General features: G+C 49.9%; 1 protein-coding gene across 2 annotated transcripts; it reads right to left on the reverse strand.

Moving 5' to 3' along the window:
• Positions 1-108: 108 nt before the first annotated feature.
• NAA60 (N-alpha-acetyltransferase 60, NatF catalytic subunit) lies at positions 109-19,999 on the reverse strand. Of its 2 annotated transcripts, XM_058815743.1 has the most exons (7): positions 19,903-19,999; positions 8,602-8,717; positions 6,844-6,973; positions 5,631-5,727; positions 3,284-3,518; positions 2,390-2,572; positions 109-2,031 (listed from the first exon to the last, which is right to left on the reverse strand). In XM_058815743.1, the coding sequence occupies exons 2-6, from the start codon at positions 8,709-8,711 to the stop codon at positions 2,416-2,418; spliced, it is 729 nt and encodes a 242-aa protein (XP_058671726.1). In that variant the 5' UTR covers positions 8,712-8,717; positions 19,903-19,999; the 3' UTR covers positions 109-2,031; positions 2,390-2,415. The 2 variants fall into 2 exon arrangements, with proteins under 2 accessions (XP_058671726.1, XP_058671727.1); XM_058815744.1 differs by lacking the exon at positions 19,903-19,999 and having other exon boundaries at positions 6,844-6,914; positions 8,602-8,608.
• Positions 20,000-20,761: the final 762 nt, after the last annotated feature.

Here is a 20,761-nt window from a genome sequence, read left to right on the forward strand (position 1 = left end):
GACAGAGGCTCTGCAGGGACAGACAACTCAAAAAAGAGGTTTGGTTTAATTGAAGATATTTAGAGAGAGGTTCTTCAATAAATAATGGGCTAAGGGGGGGGACAGGGCTGACACCTCAGGACAGGGTGGTAGGAGGACACACAGACCAGTCACAGCTCCCTTGGGACGTGCTTGAGTAGCGGAGTTGGGTTGTGTGAGGGGCAGGGGAGGAACTGGGGACACAGACACACATCAGCCTCAGGCAGTCAGGAAAGAACAGCTTCATTCTGGTCCAGAGAAAGCAAGTGCTGAGAAAAAACAGGCTTGGGCTGCTAAAGAGACTCTAAACCAACAGATGTGATAAGGAAAAGTGGATAAGCAAAAATACCCCAGACTGGTAACAAGTGAGGCTGGAAGGGTGTCAGGGGCCCTGAGGAGGCACTGGGGCTGGGAGGAGCTGCCTGCCCAGTGCCACTGGCACTGCTGAACTAGAGGGGAGCCAGGGATGACATGGGATGGAAGAGGCCTGCCAAGAGGGCAGCCCTGGCACCTTGGGGCTTGAGGCTCTCACAGGCTGGGCTTTCTATCACCGCCCTGTCTGACTCCTCATGAACACCCCTTTACCTTGTCTTTGAGCCCAGGAGGACCAGCCCCTCCCAGAAGAGCCTGGTGCTGCTCCCAGACACTAAATGTGCCAGCTGCTCTCCAGCCTGGCACCACTCACAGCTGCTCACCTCCTGCATCCTTTTATTAGTGAGACAGTGAGCTCCCACCCCGGGGCTGGGCACTGACAGGGCTTCCTGTGCCCACCCAGGCTGCAAGGTGCTTGTTGGCTCCTCTAAGGCCCAGCCTGAGCCATGTGTCACCCCCAGGGCTGCCCAGCCCCTGGCACAGCTGGCAGTGCCAGCCCATCCAAGCCCTGCTCTGGCACAGATCCCTCTGCTCCAGTCCCAGTTAAAAATGAGGTTGGAATCAGGAACATGGTGCTGAGCAGGGGAAGAGCCTTGGCCAGGGAAGGGGGATTTGCCATGGGGATAGAGCAGGGCCCTGCACATGAGCCACTCAGTGCAGCCAGAGGCTCCTGGAAAGGACAGGGTCACTGAGAGCCTGCCCAGCACTGCCCAAGGCAGGACACTGAGCAGCTGGGGCACCTTCTTCAGCAAGGGAAAGCTGCTGGGAGCTGTGCACACATCCCATCCCATCCCATCCCTCCAGATCCTGCAAAGTCCAGCCTGGTGCCAAGGAAGGGAGAAGGGCTCTGGACCAGACTCTACACTCCCAGCTCCCCTCCCCTGCTACATTCCATCTTGGACAAAGGCAGAAAGATCTATACAGTATAATACATATATATTTCACTATGAAATAGCAATTTCATTCCCTGCCTTCTACTTTATGCATCCTGAATTATATGCTTCTTTTTACATCACTCCAGAGGGCTGGTGGGGCTGGGTGGGTTCTCATGCGAGGCAGTTGCTCTCCCTGGAAGCTCCCACAGGATGCACCAGCAGCTGATGTGGCAGGACCTAAACATGATTCCCATCCCTCCCTTGCCCTGCCCCAGCTGCAAGGGCAGCCTCTGGGCAGCTGGGCTCTCCCAGTCCATTTCAGTGGTTCCTCAGTGCAGACCCATGAACCCCCTGCAGCTGCTCTCAGCAGCTGTGGATGGAGCGGGAGCAGCAGCTGAACCCCCGACATCGATCGTGGGTATGGGAGGAGCAGACCGAGGGGAGAGGCGGGGACAGTGCAGCATGCACACCCAGTGGTGACAGCCGGGGCACACCGAGTGTGACAGCCAGGGCACACCCAGTGGTGACAGCCGGGGCACACCGAGTGTGACACCCAGGGCACACCCAGTGGTGACACCCGAGGCCCGCCCGGCCCGGCCTGCCCCGCCCACGTTGGGAGCCGGGGCTGCAGCCCCAAGGGTGAAGTTCTACCAAAGGTCAGGCCCTGAGGAACAGGGAGTCCCGTCCGGGGGCTGGGTCACCGGCCAAGAGCTGTCATCACTGGAACCAGTGCAGAGCCGGGTGTCAGGTGGAAGGAGAAACAATCCTGTGGAAAGAAAAGAGGGCACATGTTTTAGGGAAACAGGGAAGGTGTGCTGGGGAGCCACTGTCCTGGAAATGCCAGACACTGGCAGCACTGGGGCTTCCACTCACTGTGCTGGGACTCTGGGTCCCGCACGCTGGGAAAGGGAAAGGGACAGCAGGTTCCAGCTGCTGCTGGGTTTGGGCTCCACTAAACAAGGTCAGAAATTTATATCCCTTTAAATGAAACCTGCAGCAGTTCAGCTGCTGGCTGAGCTGGAGCACAGCCATGCCCAGACCCCTTCCACAGCAGCAATGAGCTCACCCCAGGACCTGTCCCAGCAGGGACAGTGGCAGGGACAGGAGCTGTCCCCAGCACCCACCTGTGCTCCCCGTGCGCCCCTGTCCGTCACATTGTCCGGCTGTACTCGATGCTGCTCTTGGCAGAAATGCCAGACCAGGGCAGGAGGCTGCACAGGAGGCTCTGGGCCTGTCTGTAGATCCTCTGGGGGATGGAGCACGGGCTCAGGCTGGCCAGTGTGGAGCCAATGTGCTGCAGGTAGTCAGTGGGCACCAGTTAAGGACAGCAACACTTACACTGTAACTCAGCAAAGATCAATCTCTCCTGGAGCTGCCCTGCCTGCAGGGACCCCACACAGTGGAAGCTGCTCAGCTCAGTCAGGTCTGCTCCTTGCAATCACTGCCTCCACCTTTCTGTCAAAAGCAGCTCTGCCCTGTAAAGGATGGCAGTTTGGGAATGGCAGCTCCAGCTTGTGGGAAACACCTCCTCTGAGCAGTTCCCTTTGCACTCCACAGAAGATCCTGTGAGGAGAGCAATCCATCCCCCTGCCCAGCAAGGTTGGAACTGACCAGCTACACCCAGGAAGGATCAAGTTTCTTCTCCACGATCCGTTGACCTGAAACAAATCCCCTAAGTCAGTGTGGGAGCAGCCTGCTGAGATCCAGGCCAGCCCAGGCCCACAGGGGATCCCAGGCCACAGGAAACAGGACCAAGGGTTCCTCTGCCCTGTTCATGGCTAAATCCTCCACCCTACAAGCCAAAGCACACCCAGAACTTTGGCCTAACACCAGCACTCGCTCTCACTGGCATCCAGCCTGCTCCAACCATCCTACATCAAATAACTCTAACATCTCCTTCCTTCCAGCTTCAGATTAAACCCACACCTGAGCAGGTTTCAGTTCCCACATCTACCCACACTCTGCTGTTAACCCAAAGCAGGTTTGGCCTCTCTCAGCAGCCTGCAGGGAAAGGATATAAGATTGTCCAGGGTGGGTGCCCACCGTTGATGTACAGGACGTAGGTGAAGCCATCTTTGAGGACCCCTCGGATGGAGTAGTAATAGGGCAGGTAGTGGTGCTGCTTAAAGTCTCTGTTCTCATAGAAGTTTATTGCTGTGTTGTTGGTGGTGAGCACGTGCAGGTAGATGGCTTTGCAGTGGTCCTGGGCAGTGGTGGAGATGTGATCCTTCAGGCTCTCAAGCAAGAGGGAACCTGTTGAAGGGAAGGCAGCAGGATCACAGTGTGTGTGCAGCCCCAGGGGCCCTCAGCTGAGCCCTGCTGCACCAGGGATTGCTGATCAGGGATAGCTCCAACACCTGGAGACCCCAAACCCCACCCAGTTCTCACAGGACCCTCCACATGGTTTTCATACATGGTCTCACCTATGAGCATGGCTTCAAAACCCAGAGATTTTAAAGACACAAAACTCTGACTCAATAACCACAAGGATGAGGCAGAATTTTGTCAATGCTGCTCATCCCCAGCAGAGAACTGGCTTTGGGGAAGGTCAATGACTCATTTTCAATGGTATCAGTTCCACCCCATACATGTATTTATTTTAAAGCCATTTGATACAGCAGAGTCAAAACAGGACTTCACAAGCAGGTTATTGTATTGTGTCTGCTGAGCTTGAACCAAAATCTAAGAACTGCTGGGGTTTTAAGATACCTTCTAAGGGGGAGTGGAGACAGCCTCATCCAGCCTGGATTTGCTGCAGCCAGCAGGAAAAACCAGAGGAGGTACAGAGGATAATCCAGCCCCAAGAGACACAACCTGGGGTTCACCCACACCACCTCAACATGAAGGACCCAGCAGAACCTGCATGGGAGCTTCTTCCAGCAGGAGTGGTAACACCAGGCTGAAGAATCAGCCTGACTAACACACAGGGGAGATGGCTGCTGCTGTTTCACAATCCCCAGGGCCTGCAGGACTCCCTGGAGCACCCACAGGATTTCAGAACAGCACTGACTTCACATTTTCTTGATACTTAGTGAGACTCAGCCAAGACCAAAAAAACCACTGAGACATCAACAACAGAGCAGTTCAATTTTGTTATGAGCTATTCCAATCTTCTACCTCACAGAAATCCAACTGTCCTGTGGTTTAAGAACAGCAGAGAACTAAAAACCAAACTTTTTTACAAAAATCAGAGCAAATCTGAGCTTTAGTGCTCAGAAGCATGGCTGGAGTGAAAAGCCTCCTGCATGAAAGGCTACAGCTTCAAACACCACTAGGAAAAGTCAAGAGAAAGGTCTCAGAAAAAGCAGCAGCAGCAGCTTTTTATAGGTTGTGTTGCTACAGCTCAAAGTTTTTCAGAGAGCACAGCAACATGCTGTGTAGATGGAATGGATACAGGAAATACTGACTCTGAAAGGAGAAAATTCCAGCAAGATAGAACTGGGGATAAAAAATAGGATTTGGATATTAGGAGGAGACTGAAACCACCATAGTTTTACAGAAAGACCTCTTTACCAGCTTCTGTGATCATTCTGTGCTACCACTTTCTTCTTCGTACTGGAAAATTGTCTCCAGAGGCATTTTAATGGAAGGTTTAAACACTGCTCTCACCAAGGACTCTGTGGTAATGTTTTTATGTATCCTCTAAGTTTATCCCTCTCCAAACATGCCTGGGGGAGAAGGGAGGATTTGGAAGTGCTGAGTTATACCCATGTGCACTGCCAAACCTGGCCCATTCCCTTCTGCAGATCAGAGATGCACATCCTGCCTGAAATGGCACCACAGGGGCAGCACTTGGTGACAGAACTCAACTGATCTAAACAGAGGAAAACCTTTCAGACTCCAGGATTTCAAATGGCTGCAGGAAAGTTGCATGTGGTAGCAGACATTCAGAGCTGACTTGTACATTTGAGATCTAATCAGGCACAAGTTACACTATTTTCCAGTTCCCTTTGTGGTTTTCTCACAGTTTGTTATATCTGTTGAAGATGAAAGATTAAAAGCAGCTCTTTTCTGCCTCAGGGATCAGACTGCTGAGACCCAGAATGAAAATAATTTCAAACCCTGCTTCTGGGTGAAGTTCTGCCACTTTCAGACACTCTCAGCAGCACCAGTGTGAGTTTTTGGTGTGCTCAGCTGGCCCCTGGGAACAGGACTGACAAAGGCCTGTGCTCTGTGGAAATATTTGCACATTGTGTTGTGTCCACACCAGTAAAAAGCTCCCAGTGCACCTGCACTGCCCCACCTGGTGGTACCAGTCACAGGTAACCCTTTCCCATTCCCTCAGGGACACTGCAGGGAGGTACTGGAGCTCCTTCAGCCACCCCTGGCAAATGCACCAAGAGCTGGCACTGAGCAGCATCTTACCTATTCCATGTTTTCTGAACTCCTTCACCACTCCAAGGCTTAGGATGTAAGCAACTTGAGTGTCCACAGGAAAATTGGAAGCTAGGATATCTCCATCCTGCATAGAGATAGGACAGGTTTTTTTAATAGGGTACCTGGGGAGGCACAGGAGAAAGCAACAACCCTGCACTGGAACACCTGAAAACAAGGCTGAAGCAGGAAACTTCTCTTAACTGAACAGTGTTAGCTGGAGCTTTTGGGATGGAAGTTAAAATATCCAATCATGGAGCTATTCCTATGTTCACATCATCCTCCCAGAGGCAGAACACAAACCATGCTTGGGTTTAGGGACAGAACATGTTTGCTTTCTTTACCAGAAGGACTCAAAGTGCCAGTTCTGGAGCCACCCAGCAGGGTTTAGATCAACCCAGCAAGTCCTTGTGGCTGCAAGCTGCACCTGAGCTGTGTCAGCTGGGGAGGACAAGGAGCACATTCCACAGCCCCAGTTGCCCAGAGCAGTGCCTGAATAAGCCCTTGGCTTTCAGCTGGGCTGGAACAAGAGCCTTTTGCAGAAGTTGCTGAAGATGCAGCTTCTGACTGTGATGAGCTTTGAGATGAAGCCAGCCAACTGAGGTGAAGAGACCCATGTGCTGCTCTGTGCATGTTGGGTTATTGTTTAACCACATCACTGAGTTACATCCAGGAGGAGTTAGGCACTCCCTGCACTGCCCCTGCCTTTTTTTAGTGCTCTTCTCCCATGCTGTCTTCACTGACCATCTCTTCTTTCCCTCTCTCCTGCCCTCCCAGCCCTGCTATCTCTGAAGCCCAAGCTCTCTGCAGACAGGTTAGCTCCCCTCAGGGCTAGGGACAGGGACTGTGCAAAGGGAGGAGTTTCTGCAGGAAGTCACCAGGGTGACTCACCCACTACAGCTAGGGAAGCTCTTATGAAAAAAAGAGTTTTGTGCTCCCCCAGCTACAGCAGCCATGGCCAGGGATTATCCTGCAGGATCTGATCCCTCAGCTCTCCAGAGGCCCCAGCAGAAGGAGCCTCTGTGGTACCACACAGCCCCTCAGCCCTGCTCCATTAGCTGGAAACCAGCGTGCGCCTCACTGCTGACATGAACTCAGACCAGGTGTCTGAACAGGGCAGGAAAACCCCACCCCAAACAGATCCATCCCCTTTCCCCAGGGCAGGGGTGGGTTCTGTGCTGCTGGAGCCCAGGGTGTCACACACCTCTTTGTGCACCTTGGTCCTGCTCTTGATCTCTGCCACGATCATCCCCACGATGGAGCCTCTGTAGGTGGCTGCGAGGGAAAAGAACTTCTTGTTGGAAGTGATGTCTCGGTACCATGAGTCAGGGTACCTGGAAGGAACCACAGACACCAAAGTCTGGGCATGCAAAGCCCATGGGAACAGGCACTGCAACCCCTTTAGGAGGTTCTTTCATGTAATGGCCTCCTGCCTTGATAAGAAAATCACATTTTCATCTTACAGCCTTTGCCCAGAGCTTTCACATCCATCTTTAGCAAGTTATTTTTAAATGCAAGATCCATCTGCCCTCATCTAAGGGTGTAAGGATCTCATTAATTTGATACACAAGTAAAAAAAATGCTGCATATTGATAGGAAAAAAAAAATCATCACACCACCAGCCTCCAGTTCTCCTCCTCCTTCTGCAGCTACTAAAGGAAACTACTGTATGTTCATTTATTTCCAAATGAGAGTTCAGCATGTCTTGCCTTTAAAAGAAATCTACAAACTCAAAACATTATAAATGTTTTTGCTGATTTGTTACATTTTATTCAATCTTAATTATAATCTGCTAGAATTCTCTATGAAGCTAAAGTTAAAAATCCATCAAGTCTAGAGCTGTGCTTTCCCTGGATGCTTTAGGCCAGAAACGTGTCAGTGTCCCCCCAAAAAGCTCCTGTGCTTGTGCAGCCATGGGCATTGACCAAATGTGGGTGTGGGGAGCTCCCTGGGGCAGGCTGGGATCAGCAGCATGGGAGGAGCAGGGCTCAGCTCCCCGGGGACTCAGAGCAGCCCTCAGGACCAGCTCTGTGCCAGCCCAGCTCAGCTCTGAGGGTGCTGCCCCAGCCCCAGGACCCAGGACACAAATTCCTTCCACAAGCACAGGGATCCTTTTTCCTGCAGGTGTTGCCCTTCCCCTCCTCACTCAGCCTTTCTCAAGAAGCTGATCCATCCCTTTAATGACAGAGCCCATTCTCCTGCCCAAATGTGCACACTGGAAGATTCTGATTGCTCCAGTACAGGCAGCAAAGGACTTTGGACTAAAGGACCCATGTTGGGCACCAATACATGTATTTGTTTTGGTTTAGGGTAAATTTTGGAGAGAATTTGTAAAGGGTTTTTTTTTAGGAAAGTAGATTTGTTTGGTTTTTGTAATTGGTTTGGGAGAAAATATTTTTTTGGAGAAAAGTGGAAAAATAATTTTATTGATTAGAAATTTAATGTAATATTTAATATTTAAATTAAATATCAGTATTTAACTTTAAATATTACTTGAATATTACTATTTAAGCTATTACATTAAATTTAATGTAAATTTAATATAATATTTAATAGTTAAATAAATTTATTAAACAATGAGATTTAAATAATATTAAATAATATAATTTTTGTTGTTTTAAAAGAGATTATAAATTTAGAAAGGTTTTTTTTTTTGTTGTAGTTTGGTTTCTTTAGGTTTTTTTTTTTTTTGGTGTTGAAAATGTTGTGGTTTAGGTTTGGTTTGGTGGGTTACAGGTGTGAGTTGCTGGTGGTTTTTTGGGTGTTTAGTTTAGAGTAGGTATAAAAAGGTTTAAAGAAGAGAAAAAAGATAAAAATATAGTTTAGGGATTTTTTTTTTTGTTTTAGTTATTTAACCACAGTGCACAGAAGATTCCCACCCTGCTGCTGCCCCGAGGCTGCACAGAGCTGGAGCAGTGCAGGTTCAGCCCTTTGTCCCCTTTGTCCCCAGAGCAGCACGTACTCGATTGGGAACCAGTCTCCACAGAGCTGCTTCACCGTGTCTATGTCATCGTGGCACAGCAGGCGCAGGGTCACATCCGTCAGGGCGCTCGGCGGCACCTCCTCTGTCATTCACGCCTGCGGGGAGGAAACGGGGACAGCTGGGACACGGGGACGGCTGGGACACGGGAGAGCCGGGACACGGGAGAGCCGGGACACGGGAGAGCCGGGACACGGGAGAGCCGGGACATAGCACCTCCAGGGCTGATCCACAGCACCACCAGGGATTGATCCCACAGCACCTCCAGGGATTGATCCCACAGCACCTCCAGGGATTGATCCCACAGCACCTCCAGGGATTGATCCCACAGCACCTCCAGGGCTGATCCACAGCACCACCAGGGATTGATCCCACAGCACCTCCAGGGATTGATCCCACAGCACCTCCAGGGCTGATCCACAGCACCTCCAGGGATTGATCCCACAGCACCTCCAGGGATTGATCCCACAGCACCTCCAGGGATTGATCCCACAGCACCTCCAGGGATTGATCCCACAGCACCTCCAGGGATTGATCCCACAGCACCTCCAGGGATTGATCCCACAGCACCTCCAGGGATTGATCCCACAGCACCTCCAGGGATTGATCCCACAGCACCTCCAGGGATTGATCCCACAGCACCTCCAGGGATTGATCCCACAGCACCTCCAGGGATTGATCCCACAGCACCTCCAGGGATTGATCCCACAGCACCTCCAGGGATTGATCCCACAGCACCTCCAGGGACTGATCCCACAGCACCTCCAGGGATCAGCGTCACCTCAGGGCCTGATCCACAGCACCACCTGCAGCTCTCCGGGAGAAATGGATTTCCCAGGAAACTGAGTTTTCAGGGGAGATGAAAACACAGAAATATTGACCTCAAAGCTGTGTAAAAATGGCAAGCCCAGCTCCCAGCTGAGCCTGAGCATCCCTTCAGCCCCAGATCCAGGCACATCCTGACCCCGGGAGCACAGGCTGGTGGCTCTGTGTGTGAGGAGCACGTGGCCACAGCCCTTCCAAAAAGAGCATTAAATGAGCCAACAGCCTGCCAAGTGTACCTTATGTTGCATGGAGCTCTTCAAATGTCCGTGCAGCACCAACATTTTGTTAAAACAAACCTGAACAAACAGCTTAAAAAGGAAGCACTGCTAGGGGAACGTTTAGAAAGTCCTCTTGCACAACCCTGCCATCTCCAGTGAGCACATATACAGAGGATTCCATCTCTTTAAAATGTTCATTTCGTTTAACCTATGCTGGTGAAATGAGATCTAGTTTCACTTCCCCTCATTCTGAGCGCCCAACTCCTCCCAGCCCAGCACAGAGCACTCACACACAGAAATCCCAGGACACCTTTTCTCCACAGCCCTGCCACGATGTGCTGAGCACAAACACAACACTTGCTGCAATGTCTTCAGCCTTTTTTAACAAGCACCAGAGGGAAAGAAGCAAGTGATAGCTAAAGTGGTTGTAAAAGCATTTGCAGCACTGAGGGATGACTGGAGAACACATTTTAGGCATGGCAAAGCCCCACATGAGACAGACAAGGTTGAGTGGAGACAGGAGGAGTCGTTTCCTTCATCTCTCTCACCCCGACCCTCCCTGGTAAAAGAACCAGACCAGGATGCAAATTAAAAAACCCAAAGCCACCGCCCTTAACAAAAATAAATCACTTAAAATTTTTACTTTCTTTTCCCAGTTTTAAGGCTCTCAAGTCTTGGTTTCAAAGTGCCAAGTTATAAGGGAAAAGCTGCACAGAGCAGTGTCTGTCTATGCCCTCCCGTGAAAAGGGATGCTCAGCTCTCCAGTGCTCTCTGTTTACAGCTCAGAGCTCAAGGGGGAACAGATTTAAACACATTCCCCTTTGGACTGCATGTGCCATTTGAGCAGCTTCCACACAAATATTGTAACTGGCAAAGTTACAACTGCCACTTTGGGCAATTTTAGGTTGCCAAACTTACAATTTAGCAATTAATTATAAATTATAAAGTTACTAAACTCACTTGGACAAGCTCTCAAGCACACGGTGAGATTCCCTGGGTGTCCTGTGCAGGGCCAGGAGTTGGACTCAGTGATCCTGATGGGTCCCTTCCCCTCAGCATATTCTGTGATTCTACTCTGGCAGTCACAGTCACTCTGTACAGAAATGGATCCCTTGTTCCTCTCCAAAGAATTCCTTAAAAAGCATCACAGCTATTTCCCAGCCTGTTTACTGAGCAGCCCACAGCATTCACAGTCAGCCCAGGTGCCAGTTTCAGAAAAACTTCAGCCCCTTCACAACCTGCACTCCCTTCCTTGCTGCCTTCAAATCTTCTTTCACACTCCCAGAACTGGCCCAAGCCCTCAGAGGCCAGACTTGGAATCTGTATCCTGTCCCAGGGGTGCACACTCCCCATCCCCAGCCTCTGGTGACCTTTTAAAAGCCTCAGCTTCACTCCATGGGACCCTGAAGGAAGAAGGACAAACATTTGCTGGCTGAGGCTCATCTGACCCCCACCACTGGTTCTGGATGCTGCGGACCCCAGTCTCAGCCCTGCTGAGCCATTTCAGAGCTGTGACACCACAGGAGCGTTTTCCTTGCAAAGTTTCAGTGCTCCTATAAGGGAACTCCCCTTTTCAGCATTAATAAATCAGAGAGAAATGAAACCACCATGCCAGAGCCATGGTTTTGCTAATGAGTAGAAAAGGCAGAGCAGCACAGGACACATTCCTGTGAGGATTAGTCCATGTGTATTTAACACCATGTTCTCAAAGAGCTGGGCAAGCATTACACATTATCCTGGAGCTGAAGCCAGCCTCCATCAAATAATCCATGGCTGTTTTGTTGAACAGGATAATCCCCCTCCCCTCAAATTCACACTCCCACGGCTGGTTGTGTTTGCAGGGACTCATCCAGATGCTCCAGCACATTTAAAGGACATTTGGGACACCCATCTGGCACTGTGTCCTGCCCTGGGGGTCAGGAGAGCAGAGCTGTGTCCCTTCCTCCTGGCCAGGTGTCGCTGCTGCTGGAGGAGCTGTGGCAAGTGGCTGCTGTGATCAAGAGAGAAGAAATTCCAGACAAATAAACTCCCTTCATGCCCAGGTGACAGCCTCTGGCTCTGCTGGATACCTGGAAAAAGCCCCAAGAGCAGACCTGGCCCTGGGCACAGCCTGTGGCAACGCTGCCCTCAGCACAAACTCCTGAACTCAAGGCTCAGCCAACACAGTGACCCAATGAGCACCTTCAGAGTCAGCTTAAGAGGACAAAATACATGTTTGAAAGCACAAAATAAACCAAAACCCAGTATCAGTGTAAAACAAATCCCTGGAAGTGAAAAGGGCCTTTAGGGGTTTAGAGGCAGCAACAGCGACAACACAAGTTCTGACCTTGAGACAAAGGGTGGCTCCTGTGCAGCCAAATGCAGGCTCCAGGGGCATGGGGTTAATTCAAGGTGTCCATGGCCACTTGGGAAAGCCAAAGTGAAGTTATCTCATTTCTTTTAATATCTTTTAATATCTTTTTCTCAGGTATCAGCCTTTGGTTCACATGCTGGCCCCGGTCTGGGAGGACGTGGCCAATGTCACCCACTGTCCCCTCCTGGGGGCACAGTGACCTCACCTTCTGTCCAAGCAGGAAGCACTTGTTCAGGAGGATTAGAAAATGAGCCAGCATTTCATATTTTATTGAACATTTCATGGTTACAAAGGGATAGTGCAGATAAACATTTGGGAAAGCTCTGAGGACAGCCTCACAAAATACTGCAGTCAGGAGCAAGCAGAACAGAAACTGAGCATTAATTCCCTTTCTTACCTAAAACCTGCAGACATTAATGCATAACAAATTCATTTCAAAAATACAGGAAAGCATAAAAGTTGTAAGCATTTTGACTAGTTTGTTGCCTTACTCTATTGAAACAAATCCAGCAAAATGTTTTGGCCTCAAATGTATTGGGTAGCTCAGAGGAACCTGGGAAATTCTTATGACAAATATTAGGCAGTAATGGAAGCTGGATGAAAAGAAATAGTAAATGCATCACTAAATAAGCCAAGTTGACACATAATTTTAAATTAAAGTACTTTGTGAGGCCTGAACTTGCTATTTGAAAATGATGTCATGAATCTTTGGCATCCACAAGCTGTAATGAGCTAAAGAACAGCATTTCACAGTCACCCCCACCACCAGCACCTCCTGAGCCCATGGACAGGGAGCAGCTCTTGTTTAGAGCCAGCTGCAGGAACAGGTCATTTACATGGAGCAGATGCTTCACAGCTGAGACACCTCAGCTCGAGCTTTTCTCGAGAGCAGGAGGATTTCACTCCCTCTTAGAGCTCCTCTATTAAAAAAAAATCATAATAAAATGTACATAAGATCACACTTCTAGAGAGACAGGCAGCCATACAGAACCAGCACAGTGTTCAATGAGGGATAAAGCCTGATGCTTTGGCAGACAGCTGCTTAAATGTGTTTGAAAATCCCTTCAGCACTTCCAAACCTACAAAAACCTGGCCAAGTGGTTCTACAAATTGAGATTTCCATTGTTTAGCACTGTTAGACATGCTTTAACAATGTTTCTGCCTTGTGTATCCTGCAAAAATGATATGGATTTCACCAGTGAACAAGATGTTGGTTTCATTAACTTTTATTTTGACTTCAGCTTCCAAGCAGATAAACTCATGAAATTCCCACATAAAAATTTTATCATCTAGCAACAAATATCACTGAATTTCCTAGCAGAATAAAAGCCAGGTAATCTTGGTTTGACTAAAGTCAAACAAATAATAACTAGGATTGTTTACAACTCTAATTCCCAGTTAGGGATGTATTGACTTTAAATTTAGTGTTCACACAAAAACCAAAGTGAAGGAATCTTCTTCACTTGCAGAAACAAAGCTGGATCGAAGTCCATCAATAGCTTTTACTTTATTTAAAAGCTAATTGAGATCAATTCATCCTACAGGAAGCAGCAGAGCTGCAGGGAAGAATAAAGAGGAGGCCTGGCAGGCTGTGGGTGTTTACAAACGGGTGCCATAATTCAGGGTGCCAATAATTGTCCCCAAGGCACCCCCAGCCAGCACCCCCAACATTAAACAGTGCAGATCCTCAGGATGAAGATTTTCACCCTCAGGAATTCAAAGCATTCACTTTGCTGGATTATTAAGGATTATCTGCTATCCTTGCACAGAAGCAACAGATTAAGTTTCTGCAGTGGCTCCCAAGGACACCCCACGAAGGGGCTGTGACACCAAACAACCCAGGGGGCACAGGGAGGGCTGCCTGTCCTGGCAGTCCTGTAGGGCATGTCACAGGGCCTCTGTTTCACTTTACAGACATTCCCTGCACACAGGGACAGAGGTGGATTCCCTGTGCCCTCACAGCAGAGGTGCTGCTGCAGTGTCACCACCAACTCCTTGTTTGCAGCTCCAGTCACCATCTGGACAGGCCTCACATCCCAGTAACACAACATTGCCAGGAAAGGAAAATTAATATCATTTGACATCCTCAGTCACTTGTAAGTAAATAGGATCAAACAAAGCCCAGAGAGAATCTAAAAGCTACCAAAATGCAGGATTGTAGCTGTGACTGAGCACCACAGCACCCAAACTAGGCACAACCTGCTGTTACCTCCCAGAACACGAGCAGGAATTTTCACAGCTCTAAGTCTCTCTACCTTGTGCTGTCTGGCACTGGGGATTTGATTTACATGAAACCATTCAGTGTGAAGCAGCCTAATTCCACAAAGCAGTAGAGATTTCCCTGCTGCATTTCATTTTCAGCTTACTGTGGTTTTAGGTTATTGGTCTCACAGGGAATGTTCCACACAGACAGCTCTGTCACCAAGCTCCTTTCATTTAATACAATGAAAGTGCAACTGCATTTCAAAACATCTTGGATTCATCACCAAGAATCTCAAAGAGGCACTTCAGGACTTAGGACAATGTTATCCAAGCAACAGGAGCCAAATTTTTAAAGATATTTAAATACTTGGCTTGACAGTTTCTCAGTACTACTTCAAGTACAGTCATGGAATAAAGAAATGTAGGTTGGAAAGACCCTTTGGGGTTAACCCAACTTAGATCAGGTTGCTCAGACCCACATAATGTCAGTGAGGAGCAAATCTCTTCACCCTGCCTGCAATCAGAGCAGTCCCTTTGGATCTAAAGGCACAGCTGGAAGCTGGGGTATCAAATGTGCTGCCTGCACCAACACCCCCAGCTCTGCAGTGCAAGGACACGTGCCAGGGCATTTGTGACACTCTGCTAACCCATGGAATGCTCCTGCTCCTTCTAGGAGTGCCCATGGGTTCATGTGGGACAGGCAGCACACAAACCCCACAGGGCAGAGCTGCCCTCATCCCCACTTTGTTAACAAAACCCACGGAGCCTGGAGCCCATGGTCACACACTGAGCACTGATTGTTTCACCTCCATCCCACAGGAGAGCTGCCCTGCACTGCCAGCACTTCATTCCCTGCTCTGGAGTGAGTGAAATTCTTAATGAGAAATCTGGGACAAAATTCTGCGCCTTGGTCTGACAAACACACACACGGCACTGTGGGGGAAGCAGGCTCTGATTATGGGACCTAACAACAGCCAGAACACCTTTTGATCCCTGTTTCTCTGCCTTTTCCAGCAGAATCAAAAGCACTGAGCCTCAAAGCCCCTCATGAACCCCAGGTCACTCAGGGGTGTGCACCAGCTCAATATTGGAGCTCCTCAATATTTAAATTCCTTCCACAGCAGCTTCTTCCTGTGCAGAAAACTGCCCTGGCACATGAGGAACACAGCAGGTTAATCCAGCCCTGCCATGGGGATCCCATCTGCCCCAAAGCACATCCCAAACACCCACGGGATTCTCCTGGGGACATCACTCTGGAGAAAGGAGTTTGCCAGTGCCTGGACTTTCTTGTCCAGTAAATCCACCCAGGGCAGTGTGCTTGAACAGCACCCCACAGTGGAGGCTGGAAACACCCAGTGAGCTCAGGGTGTTGTGAGGAAAGCTGAACTCTCCTCAGCCCCAGGGAGGCTGCAGGGTAACCCTGGGCTGAGATGAGACATCTGCACCAGTCAACTGTCAGGTGTCCTGAGCCAATTAATAAAGAATAAAATCTCCGGAGAGAGCCAGACCAGCATGGCAGGAGCATACACAGAACTGAGCCCAAAGTGTAACAATTGGACAGATAAAAAAGTCAATTTTGAAGAAAGCAGGCTTCAACCTGTGCACACAGAGACCAGGAACAGGCACCTGGATTTGGATCCATCACTGTGCTCAGTTCTGCTGTGATTTCAGACTCCCGCCTAACACCAAACACAGTTGGATTTTACACCCTCCTCGTGTGGAGCAGCTACAAGAGCTTGGCCAGAGCACCTTGAACTGACAGGCAGCAAGGCAGCACTGTCACACAGGCTGGGAAAACCCTCCTGGCAATCAGCCCTCCTCCAAAAGATTCACCCCAGACAGCTCAGAGTATTTTTCCTCAGCTCTGAAATGCTGGAAACACCATTCTAAAACCATATTTGTGCCTTGTTTAGAGCTCCACACAATTTTCCACTCTGCCCTCAGCGAGGTGTGCACAGCACAGCACTGAAAGCCTCCAAGCCAAGCACCCAGAATCACTGCCATTAACACTCTGGCCTCCTGCCATGAAGGATCAGGATTTGAAACAGTCCCCAAAAGGAAATTAAAAGGTGAGAAGGCAAAATGTACTCCTACCTGTGTAGCAAGCAGTGGTCATTTATTAGAAATAAAGAACACTTACTGTTAGTGAAAATCCTGTTATACCCCTGATCTTCTGCACACTCAGAGCTGGAATTGTCAGACTTCCAGAAATCATGAATGTTTTGTATGTGGGTCACTTTCTGGGCTGTTCTTTCACCTCACAGCTCTGGAAACATGACTGGAGCTGTGGATTTCACAGGAGCCAGTCCCCAAAGGAAGTGTCTTTAAAGCAAACTCTGCACAGGGCCTGCCTTCCTGCTGCCCCAGATCCAGCAATTCCTCTGGGCAATGGCAAACAAGAATCTCTAAGAGGGTTTTGCTGTTAAATCTTTTCTTGTTAAGAAGAGGAAGAGAAAATCTGCTTTGAGACAGTGGGGAGTTGAAACCCAGGGGTCACAAAAGAGGCACAGTGGAAACAAGCTTGGCTGGAGGGGAGATTTAATACACAGCAAGTTTCCTTTTCCTCCAAAAAAACAAACAAAAAATCCCCAAACAATCCATCACACCTGCAGGCCCACTGCCCTTTCTGAGTTAGAATAAAAACCACACAGAAAATGTGTGCAGTGACTGAGAAACAGCCAGAAATGCAAAGCCCTGGGGGTTTTGTGAGGCTGCCTCCATTTCCTGCACTGTCCTCAATATGGAGCAGCTCTGACAGAACCCAAACCCTCCACCCTCACAGGGGACACCAGCACAGCTGCCCAGAGCTTACTGCAAACAAGGGCTTTCAGATAAAACACATTTGAAAAAGCTTGAAAAGAACATTCCTTCCTCAGCTGTCACACAAGTGCCCCAAAGTTAACAGATCTCCAGGATTCTGACTTTAAAATTTGAGCTCAAATGGCTTCCTTTCCTTTTTCCCCTTTCCTTTCCTTTTCTTTTTCCTCTCTCCTTTCCTTTCCTTTTTCCTCTCTCCTTTCCTTTCCTTTTTCCTCTCTCCTTTCCTTTCCTTTTTCCTCTCTCCTTTCCTTTCCTTTTTCCTCTCTCCTTTCCTTTCCTTTTTCCTCTCTCCTTTCCTTTCCTTTTTCCTCTTTCCCTTTTCTCCTTTGCTTTTTCCAAGCATGGCACTCTCAGGTTCAACTCAACAACTCCACTGCTGCTGTTTTAACCTCATAACATTTAAAATGGATTCTGGCACAGCTGCCTGCCCTGACAGCCACAGCAATAAGCTGAGAAACCGAAATTAAAAACTTTGTCAAAAGCTGATGTTGGAAAACTGAGCAGCTCCTGTTCCTACCTGTCTGCAGGGAGGGAAGTGTGTGGGGGGACAGAGTGAAACTTGAAGCTCAGAAAGATTTTTTGCAACACTTTTTGAGGTGGTTTTTTTTGCAAAGTCTTTTTGAAGCCCCCAGACAGGTCAGACCCAGGGAGGGAGGAGTGATCCCACTCTGAGTTTGGGGTTTGAACAGCACTTGGTTCCCCAGATTGTAGCCAAGGTGCAGATCTGAGGCAGATTTTTCTGCTGTCACCCTGAGCAGGAGTTGGTTCTGAGCAGGCCAGAGAAGGGAATCCCTGCCCTGGGAGCAGCAGCAGGGCAGAGCTGCAGCATTTCTGACTCAGCCCTGCCAGGCAGTGCCTGAGTTTGCAGCAGGAACTCCTCAGGCATTCCCAGCAGTGCTGGCACCTGAGTCAGGCTCAGCCTCCCCATGGATCACCTGGGAGTGCCTGGGCTGGGGCAGAGAGGGGGCACAGGGGCAGGAAATGACAGAATGGCCTTGGGTGGCAGCACCAGCTCCCATCAGCTGCAGGCTGAGCCCAGACTGACTCACAGAGCACACTGCCCAACGCCTGCACTCAGAACAGCCCCCAAAATCCCCCCACCAGGAGGAAAACCCATCCCCAAACAAAGATCGTCCTTGCTGGGAAATAAATAACACCAGAAAATACAGAAGCAGCAGACTTTGTCATTAAAAATAAATGTAGATGCTCTGTTAAAAGCTAAAGAGCATTTTGTGAATTCCACTGGCAGCTCCCACAAAGTTTCATCACACCCAGCCCCAGTGTGGACAGCAGGAGCCAGGATGGGTGACACTGCTTTGGGAAAAGAAATGAAAATTAAAAATGCCACAGGTTTCAGAGGCATTCCCAGCACAGCCACTTCCCAACGAGTCAGACACAAGATTTGTTTTATCAAACAATCTGCTGAGAGAACAGCAGCAGCTTCAAAGAGCAAAACAAAATTGTCTCAGCAGCACTAAAATGGTTCTTCCTTTGTCACAGGTGTGGAAACACCAATTAGAGCAGTTCATATCACGTAAAATAATTACTTTGTAGTAATTTTTTAGCAACAGAAAACTTTCTGCTTTAAAAGCCTGGTCCCTGTCAGGGCTGCTGAGGGGGTGAGGCTGCTCAGCTTTATCAGATTTATCTTATAAATGCTCAGCTTTATCTGGTAAATGAGCTCACATGTTAATTATTACACACTGGGACACACCCAGCAGTGGGTTTGGGGTTTTCTTTTGGTTTGTTTTCTTTTTCACCTCACTTGGATAATCTGGAAGCACACCAAGCTCTAGTGCTCCCAAAATGCTCCCAAAATGACTTCTGAGGATCCTAACCTGGACTAAGAGGAGTTTGTGGCAGATTAAAATAAATTAATTACAAGAATTAATTAGATTAAAATAATTTAGGATGAATCCATAGTGAACAGAGAGTCATTCAGCAGGTTCAGAAATGCAAAAGTGGCTGAGGATCCTTTGGGACAGGGCACAGACTTCCAGGATGGTAAAATCTAAAATACTGACAGCTGCAGAAAGCTCCCACAATGCCAAAAGCCAAGTGAAACTGTAGGCTGGTAGGTAAGAAAAGGAATGGAGCTTGAAGGGATGAAAAATTTGTGTTGAGCACTGCAAGGGGGCAAAGCATCCACGCTCACAGTGAGAACATCAGCAAAGGAGGACGCTGGGAATTGTCAGAACAAACAGAGAGGGGAACAGGATCCATCCCAGAGTGTGGTCTGAGGCAGGTGCAGGTATTTATTGTCTCTGTGGCTGTGAGTCAAACACCAGAGGGGAAGGAAGCGTGGCCAAGGGTCGGGAGCTCAGCACGATCGCCCAGAACGGGCGGGAGCTGCTGCAGCACCACAGAATGGGGATAAAGGAACGGGCACGGGGCAGCCGAGCTCAGACTCGGTTACACCGGTACCACAATTAAACACTCACACAGCGGGACACAGAAATAAACATTCACACAGCGGGACACAGAAACAATCTGACGCCACAAGAGCGGATTGTCCATGGCTCCTTTCAGCTCCTGCCTGGACACAGCAGTGCCGGTGGGCTCCACACACCCAACAAACCAACCGGAGCAAGGCCGGCAGCTCCGTTCCGCCGCGGGGAGCACCGGGCCCGGCCCTCCCCGGACGGGAGGACACGGACACGGACACGGACGGGCGGCAGCAATGGCACCAACTCTCCGCTACCGGCACGGACGGCAGCGCATCCCCAGCGCCCCGCACCCGACGGGCGGGGGGGCGGGTTGCCATGGCGACTGCGCCGTGCCCGGCCCGTGCGGGGAGAAATGGCCACGACAACGCCAGCCCCCTTCCCCAGCACAGAGACGCCCCCCAGACCGTTCCCCGCTGACCTGGGAGGGGCGGCGGACGCGCCCTCAGCACATCCCGGGCGGCGGAACCGGACGGAGAGCGGCGGGCACGGACACCGGCGGCACTTCCTCAACCGGGCACCGCGCAGTAACGCGCCTCCCCATTGGCTGGCTGCGGGACGCGTGACCGCGGGCACCGCGCATGCGCACAGAGGCGCGCAGGTCTCCTGAGGCCACGTGGGCGGCGCCGAGCGGGGAACGGGGTCGGGAATAAAGGGAGGGTGATTAAAGGAGCGTCCTCAAAATCCCCTCAAGGACTCCTAAAATCCCCCTCGGAACCCACAAAATCGAGCCCGGGATCCCCAAAATCCCCTCAGGGGCACCAAAAATTCACTCAGAATCCCGAAAGTCAACCCCGTGACCCCCGAAATCCCCCTCGGGACTCCCAGAATCTCCTCAGGGACGCTCAAATTCCAACGCGACACCCCTAAAAATCCCACACGGGACTCCCAAATCCCCCCGGGACGCTCAAAAATCCCCTCAGGGACCCCCAAAATCAACCCCGGGACCCCCAAAATCGACCCCAAGGCCCTCAAAAATCCCCTCAGGGACCCCAAAAACCAACCCCAGGATCCCCAAAATCCCCTCAGGGACACCCAAAATTCCACCCGGCACCCACAAAATCTACCCTGGGATCCTCAAAATCCCCTCAGGGGCACCAAAAATTGGCTCAGAATCCCGAAAATCAACCCCGGGACCCCCAAATTCCAACGGGAGACCCCCAAAATCCCCTCAAAATCCCCCCTGGGACCCCAAAAACTCCACTCAGGACCCCCAAAATCCCCTCAGGGACACCCAAAATTCGCTCAGAACTCCAAAAATCAACCCTGGGATCCTCAAT

This window comes from Ammospiza caudacuta, chromosome 17 (assembly GCF_027887145.1).
Source record: "Ammospiza caudacuta isolate bAmmCau1 chromosome 17, bAmmCau1.pri, whole genome shotgun sequence".
NCBI classification, from domain to species: Eukaryota; Metazoa; Chordata; class Aves; order Passeriformes; family Passerellidae; genus Ammospiza; species Ammospiza caudacuta.

Bases quoted from the DNA above. Each gene is read 5' to 3' on its own strand.
- NAA60 (XM_058815743.1), bottom strand. From the start codon at position 8,711: ATGACAGAGGAGGTGCCGCCGAGCGCCCTGACGGATGTGACCCTGCGC. The intron at 6,974-8,601 runs GTACGTGCTGCT...GGTTCCTTCCAG, and splicing joins GGAGACTGGTTCCCAATCGA to GTACCCTGACTCATGGTACC. The intron at 5,728-6,843 runs GTGTGTGACACC...ATCTCTATGCAG, and splicing joins GGACCAAGGTGCACAAAGAG to GATGGAGATATCCTAGCTTC.